This window comes from Molothrus ater, chromosome 17 (assembly GCF_012460135.2).
Source record: "Molothrus ater isolate BHLD 08-10-18 breed brown headed cowbird chromosome 17, BPBGC_Mater_1.1, whole genome shotgun sequence".
Taxonomy (NCBI): Eukaryota; Metazoa; Chordata; class Aves; order Passeriformes; family Icteridae; genus Molothrus; species Molothrus ater.
In genome coordinates this window covers 14212216-14219912 of record NC_050494.2, presented here as the reverse complement: position 1 = coordinate 14219912, position 7697 = coordinate 14212216, and the positions used below count along the sequence as shown (strand labels likewise).

Genomic DNA, 7697 nt, shown 5'->3' with positions numbered 1-7697 from the left:
GACTGATATGTGCAAGCACCTTCCTCCAAACGTGATCTCATCCATAAATGAAGGAATTCTACCAGGTAATTTTCATCATTACAAAAGTAGCCATGGACCTTCTAAAAGCTGAACCCTAATTCACAACAGTCAGGTGATGAATAATTCATACACTGGACTTCAGTTATATATCCCTACATAAAAATGAGGAAAAGATGAACTTCATGAGGCTTAATTTGCATTCCAGGAAATGATCAGCATTATGTAAATTAAAAAAAAATCTAAACCCTCATTATTTGGTCATTAAAAATTTTCTAACTATTTTTAACTTAAAATAAGGATTTTTTCCTATGAAACCTTCAAATGAGATATAAATAGATAAAACCTACTTACTGCAGATTTCACTGACCCTTAAATCCAGAGATGTATTTCTGTGTACATGATTGCTCTGATTAGTCTGCAGCCAATGAAATTGTATATAATTTTCTGAAAAAGTACAGGCAAATGTCACAAAATGTACAGTTCAGTCACTGTGATCCAGTTACATGTGGATTCAAAATCTGCATCTTTTATTATATGAAAGCAAATTCCATCTGTAGCATTTGCTTTGGGCAGTCAGCAAAGAAGAAAGGATCAGAATCTGTACAGTCCCACTAGAGAACAGAGGACTAGCTCCAAAGCTGTCCACTAGAAAATAACCTTTATTCCAAGTTTTGTTGCATCATTTTTATCAATGTGATGACTGTGAAATATAAATTTATCATTTATCTACAGACTTTCTACATTTTTTCTAACATTAACAACTGCATCTAGTGTGTAAAGGAATGCAGACAAACATGAGCAAAACAGGCAGCATTTTTAAGATACTTGTTGCTTCCCCTGTCCCACCATTAATTTTCTGATCCAGGTGTCCACAGACTCCACAGGTATCCACAAAAAAAAAATATTTTTAATATAGATATATAAAGCCATTATTGGAATAATCTCATCTTCCTCCCCATTGCACATCTGATTGCAAGAGCTTCATCATTTCTGAGTTCTGGCTCTATCAGGCCAGAATAAAACAAAAACTTGCATTGCTCTGTTTGTACTTCCTTCCTCAGGATCTGGAGCAACTACAGCCTTCACTTTGCAAACTAGAACTTGACATCAGGAAAATCTGATTTTTCTGCACTATCTTCCCTGAGTGAATGGGGTCTTCTGTTCCCCTAAACCTGGTGAGGTCCCACTTCAGACTCTAAATGGGTTTAGTTGCTAAAGAAGGGAAGGGGAGGGACTCATCTGCTTCTGAACAAACACACAGAATACAGAATTATTCCATGCACATGGCTCCCTTTCCTAGCCAAGGAATATTCCTTCTCCCCAGTCTAGGCACAGACCACTGAGCTCTGAATTCTCTTCAACTGCCCCAGCCACGAGCACTTCTTTGGAGCTGCTTCATGACAAAGTGTACATGTGCTGAGGGAAAGGAAGGACACTCATTAGTACCTATTTAAATTAATATCTACAAACCACAGAACAAAGACAGGACACATTCCAGGGTTTTTTGGTCCTTGCTTGTCTTTATTTCAAAATTATCCTTAGCTTCTGCTGAATAATGATTCATTTCCAAATGCAAAAGATCATTTAGCTTTGTGTTCTTTATTACAATTATTCTTACAAAAATAGAAAAGCATTAGCCTTTATTAATTTTTAGTTTAACACACAGTCCATTTCTGTCGGAAGGAGCCTTCTGGGCTGCAGAATGTTTGATTTATTGTTGATGGTGTTTAATTGTTAGGTCATAGCAGGTCTCCTGGCCACCACACAAATAATCAAGCTTTTGCCATTATATGTTTAAATCTACACAGACATCAGAAAATGTTTGTCTAACAAAATTACTTTAGGATGAACTCTCAGGTTGTAGCAAACAAGGTCAAGAGCCCCTTTAGGAAGGAGACAATTTCGTTGCCTCCCAGTTTGGATTCCCCATAGACACGGTCCACAAAGGAGATGGGAACCTGTTGAAACAAGCAAAATTGGTTTTGAGGTTCAAAACCGAAACCATCAGAAATTCTGGAAACAAAAGAAGGCCCTTTGAGCTGGAGCTTGTTCAGGCATGGGGAGGAGGCAAGCACCAGGCTGGCTCCTCTGTGGCAGCTCTCACCAGGGCCTGCAGTGGTGCCCCACAGCTGGGGAGTGTGGAATGACTTGGGTTATCACCTTTCAAGCTGATCCAAGGACATTACTCATGGCTGGATGATCCACCCAGGCAGAGCACACCAACAGCTCTCAAAGCCTGCAGCATCTCCTTGTCAGCCAAACTCAGAGCCTTTGAGGCAGTGCCTCGGGAAGCACAAATCTGCCCCAGCACAGAACAGCTCAACCTCGCCCTGGCTGCGAGAGGACTTCAGAACATGACAGTGCCTATTGTACACAACCCGTTTTTATCAGTCTTTGGCCATTTTATAGATTATCTGCAGCATTTACAGGCATTTGACACATTAATTTTGGTCTCCTTCACAAAGTGACACTGTCCAGATGAACTCACTGCTCACGAGATGTTGGGAATGTTCTGCTTTCACTCCTCTGGGCACACACAAGGGACACGTGACAGAGCATTCTGCCAACCCTGTGTTAGAATATTCAACCATTTCCATAATGTTTGTCTGCAAAATTGAAATACTTCAAGAACTAAAATAAAGAACTGCAATTGTAATAGGCACTAAAAAACTGGCTTGGTGTTTTGCTGGCAGTGTCAACCAGAAATCATCTGGCAAGAGGAACACACCAATCCCCAGCCCTCTGCACGTGTGCCAGAGGGTCTCTCACAATTCCAGCAGGTCAGGCCAAGAGAGGAAAGAGCCCAGGACAAGAAGATGGGAGGAAGATGCCCAGAAAGGCAGGCAGAGACTCAGCAATGACTCTGCTGTCTTAGCAGTGTCACCTGGATGATCCCAGTGACAATCCTGGCAACTCCACCCAGCTGGACTGCAGGAAATGGGCAGAAGTCACTGAAGATAGAGCCAGGGCAGGATGGCACAAGTGGCATTTCCTGACCAGGATGAAGAATAGTTAATATCTCATCTAATGAGAGGACTCCAGTGTTACCCTTCAGCACAGGAATTGAGCACTGAGCTGTTTCTGGGCTTCTGCCTTCCTTGCACAAGAGGTTCCCCCATTGGTCTCCCAGGCTCTATTCCATGTGCTGGAGGACACTGCACACCTGGTGAAGTACAGCACAACAGGAGAGATGTGTGTGCAACTCTCCAGGTACAGCCTGTGTGAGTTCTCATCAGCCATTTATTTTAAACTGGCACAGCTCAATCTCAATTCTCAACTTTGCTGAAGAAGTATTTTTCCCTGGGATGCTGTTCCACAAGCAAAAAAGGTGGGAGAAAAGAGCTGCTTTGTTGTGAGGAAATGCTCTACCCTGTGTCGATGGAGAAATGCCACGTGTGAAGTTTAAGAAGTACAAGCACCACAATTCTCTGACAATTCATAGTCCTGGAAACAAGCTGAAGAACTGGCTCTGAGATTCTCCTGCAGAGAGATTCCCAGTGAAGCATCTCTAAAGATGCAGCAAGAGCAATTCAATGAAATAAAAAAGGCAGCAGGCTGCTGGAGATAGAGAATCTAACAATTGCATGGAGTTTTTTCATTGACCGTAGACAGCACATTCAAGGAGTTTAGAAGCAGAAAGTTGTGAGAGCTGAAAAGTTGGAAAATAACAAGGCAATAGTTGACAGAACAAACCTGAAATAGAATCAGGCTGCTGAAAAATGAAATCATTTGTAAAGACTTGAGTAGAGATGTCTGTACAATAGGAAGCAAGGGAGAAAAGGCTCAGAGCAGCTTTGTGGTGTATTTTGACTTCTTTCCCTCCTTTGAGGAACCTTGTAAAATTGTGTGCTACTGAAGGAATGGCAACAGGAAGAGGGGAATAAATAACTGCACTTCAGTTATTTATTGCACTTCAGGTCTGGCATTCACCTAACAAAGCTGAAAAATACAACTCTACACATGTAATTTCTTGGTATAAATTTACCACCTTGGCTGCTTCTTGGCAGTAGCCAGAAGTCAGCAATGTGTGTGCCCTGGAAGGAAGCACAGTGCACCCATCCCATACCTCTCCAACAGTGAATCCCAGCTGCCGAGCCCGGACAATCATCTCCATCTGGAACACGTATCCTTTAGAAACACACCTCTCCATCAGCTTCTGCAAGACCTCTTTCCTGTACAACCTGTAAACGATTCCAAAGGAAATAAAGCCTGGAGCCCAGTTTCTGGAACACAGAAATCCAGACAAGAGGAATCTGAACTGCAATCACTCAGCTCATTACTATTTATAAACTCTCTAACGAGGTCATGGGAGCAGCAGTTCTTGCAATCTAATCCACTGCTCCTTCCACCCTTTCCAAACAGATTTCACAGTCCACAGTAAAGAATGTCTGTTCTTACTCCAGTTCCTCGTCCAGCAGTTTTCTAATTTCCAATAAACTTTAGGAATTGCAAACCAGACCCTACCTGAAACTCCCTGTTAGATCTGATGCCCCTGGTCTCAGCAGGACCTGAGTCAGAAAATTGGCTCCACGACTGTGAAAGAAAACATCGATGTCAGAGTTGTTTAGTACAAGAAGATGGACACTTACTCCAGCCATAAAAACCAGGAACAATCCAGATCCACCTCCAGATCAGACTGCAACACAGCTTGTGCTCCAGATTCTTTGCAGGATAAATAAACCACCATGAACGTCTGCCTGTTCCCTGGGAGGGACAGGAGCATTCCAGCTGGCCAGGTGAGGGGTCCCTCACTCACACCTGCCAGGGCTCAGCCTCAGCTTGTTCCCTGGGTGCCTGTCCCAACCTGAGGCCACTGTTCCAACCCCTCTTCCCAGCCCACCCACGTCATCCCAGCCCTCCTTGGTGGATCTGAACCAAGGAGCTGCCAGTGCTGGGTGCTCCTGGTGTTCAGTGGTGCAGTGCCCAGCAGGGACAGCACTTCTGGGGACTGGGGAGCTCAGCTTACAGGGATGCAGTACTTGCAATTATTATTCACAAGTAACAAATTTCTGTGTGAGAGCTGAAAAGTACTAACCTGATTAACTTTCTTTTCAAATCCCAGCCATACACTCCTCCATTTCCTTTATATCTTGTTCCAGATACAATATCAAAATTGCCTTCTTTCTGCTTTCTGTAAACAATTGGTTTTATCAGAAAAACTGGAGGAATGTTTCAAAGTTCAAATTTCAAAGTAAGAACAATCACTCTTTCAGTACAAAATCTGTATTTTACAAACTTCTGAACAAATAAGAAGAGACGAAGGGTGGCTATGAGCATTATTCAAACTGTTCTCTTATAAAGAGCTACTTCAGGGAATCTAATCATTATTTTTTACCCACTATGGCACAGAATTTCATGAACTGCCTCATAAATAATTTATAAAGATCAACTTTCATACTATAACCGGCACCTACCTGATAAACTCTGGAATGAATTTTGGCTGAAATGAAAGAAAGACAGATCAGAAAAAAGGGCAGGGGTAAAATAACAGCAAGCACTGGAAAATGCATTCCAGCAGACTGTACCAGAGCAGATGACATGCAGCCTTACATGGTGGGAGAGGTCAGCATCCATGATAACAATGAAATCCCCAGTGGCATACTTCATCCCATGAATGTAAGCAGTGCCTGATGGAAACAGAAACAACTGCCCTCACTCTTCTGACACAGAAATGCACAGAGAAACTTCACCTGAGGGTGGGCCACTACTTGAAATGTCATTTACAAAGCAGCAGCTGCACTCAGGAGCCTCAGGAAACAGACTGGGCTCCAAATCATCCCCAATCCTTCACCCCCTGTCCTGGGCTCAGGGGTCAGGGCAGCACCGAGGATCTGGTCTGAGGTTCTGCTTTAGAAACACACTGGGATTTTTATGTGCATTTTTTAAGCTTGCTTGTTTACAAACAACTTGATGAAAATGTGTTTCTGCTTTTGGGCTTTACTGTGATTTTTTCTGGACCTTTACACACTGAATTAAAGTATACAGCAGATTCTTTTATTTGCTTTTACTTATCAGAGTTAATAAGAACTTACCCAGGCCCAACTTCTTTGCTCTGGGTCGCAGAAGCTACAGGAGATATAAAAAACACATAAATGACTTGACATACAGTTTTAAAAAAGACTTTGAAATTTTCTATATATTTTTTTTAAAACAATCTTCATACATGCAACTTAGTCCAAAAATACTTAAAAAAACTTGGCATTCACACAGTAACAGATTGGAAAAGTATCTGACTGCCACTAAGTAAATGACAGCATCTTGTATATAGCTGAGGGTTATGCAGTAATATATTGCATAGATAAAAAAATAAATAAAAAATTCCTGTTCTTGAGGAATGCAATGAGACAGATTAAAAATAAATCATAAGCCCAGCCCAGCTTTCATCTTTCCAATTTCCTTACTCCTGCAGTCAATTAAAATGAAATTAAATCTTATCGAAACCCCATCTTTCCCTCAGGCCTGCACCAAGTGCAGCAAACCTCAGCAGTGATTGCTCAGGAGCACACAGCAATGCACCACGGACTGACAACGTTTTGCAAACAATTCACGATCTGGCATATTTGGTCAGAATGAACTGTCCTGAGCTTACACTTTGTCTAAAGTGGTGTACAACAACTCAAGATGGGAAGAAAGGGCAGAATCCAGGGAATCCATCCCAGTTCTCAAGGACTTACAGTACTTTCCAATACAAAAAAAAAATAGAAAAAAAAATTACCGAACACACAACTCACTATTTTATCTGATCCATATATTTTTTCCAGCTGCTGAGCAATTTCCTGTGTCCCATCCGGGCTTCCATCATCTATGATGATAATTTCGAAGTCGATCCCACTGAAAGGAGAACGATTTCCCAGTGAGCAGGCGGGGCTGCCCAGGGAGGGTTGGAGTGCCCATCCCTGGAGGTGTCCCGAGAAGGGCTGGAGGTGTCCTGGGAAGGGCTGGAGGTGTCCTGGGAAGGGCTGGAGAAATCCCGGGAAGGGCTGGAGGTGTCCCGGGAGGGCTGGAGGTGTCCCGGGAAGGGCTGGAGGGGTCCCGGGAAGGGCTGGAGAAATCCCGGGAAGGGCTGGAGGTGTCCCGGGAGGGCTGGAGGTGTCCCGGGAAGGGCTGGAGGGGTCCCGGGAAGGGCTGGAGAAATCCCGGGAGGGGCTGGAGAATCCCGGGAGGGGCTGGAGGGGTCCCGGGAAGGGCTGGAGGGGTCCCGGGAAGGGCTGGAGCGGTCCCGGGAAGGACTGGAGGGGTCCCGGGAAGGACTGGAGCGGTGCCGGGAAGGACTGGAGGTGTCCCGGGAAGGGCTGGAGGTGGCACTCGGGGCCCGGGACACGGTGGGGATGGGGCACGGCTTGCACTGGATGTTCTGGGAGGGATTTCCAACCCCGTGACGGGCGGCTCGGTGCGGGTCAGGGACACCCGTGTGCGCACGGAGGTCGGCACTGCCCTCGCTCACTCCATGGCCGGGCATTCCCAGCGCCGCAGGCACCGCTGTCACTGCGCGGCCCTGCCCGAAGCCCGCACCGGCAGCGTTTATCCCTCTCCGGCCGTGCGCCCGGTACCTGTCGCTGAAGGTGCGGGCCAGCAGCCACACGACGAGGGGCAGGTTGTCGCGCTCGTTGTAGGTGGGCAGCAGGACGGAGACGCGGCCGGGGCCCCGCGCCGCCATGGCGGCAGTGACGCGGCGC

General features: G+C 45.2%; 1 protein-coding gene across 1 annotated transcript; it reads right to left on the bottom strand.

Annotated features, from left to right (window-relative positions):
- Positions 1-1513: 1513 nt before the first annotated feature.
- Positions 1514-7685, bottom strand: DPM1 (dolichyl-phosphate mannosyltransferase subunit 1, catalytic). The gene is made up of 9 exons (XM_036395829.2): positions 7572-7685; positions 6753-6852; positions 6054-6087; positions 5572-5648; positions 5436-5461; positions 5057-5152; positions 4486-4554; positions 4088-4202; positions 1514-1979 (listed from the first exon to the last, which is right to left on the bottom strand). The coding sequence occupies exons 1-9, from the start codon at positions 7676-7678 to the stop codon at positions 1875-1877; spliced, it is 729 nt and encodes a 242-aa protein (XP_036251722.1). The 5' UTR covers positions 7679-7685; the 3' UTR covers positions 1514-1874.
- Positions 7686-7697: the final 12 nt, after the last annotated feature.

Coding starts and splice junctions, on each gene's coding strand:
- DPM1 (XM_036395829.2), bottom strand. CDS start 7,678: ATGGCGGCGCGGGGCCCCGGCCGCGTCTCCGTCCTGCTGCCCACCTAC. Junction 5,649..6,053: donor AGCAAAGAAGTTGGGCCTGG/GTAAGTTCTTAT, acceptor TGTTTCCATCAG/GCACTGCTTACATTCATGGG. Junction 1,980..4,087: donor TGGGATTCACTGTTGGAGAG/GTATGGGATGGG, acceptor TTGTTTCAACAG/GTTCCCATCTCCTTTGTGGA.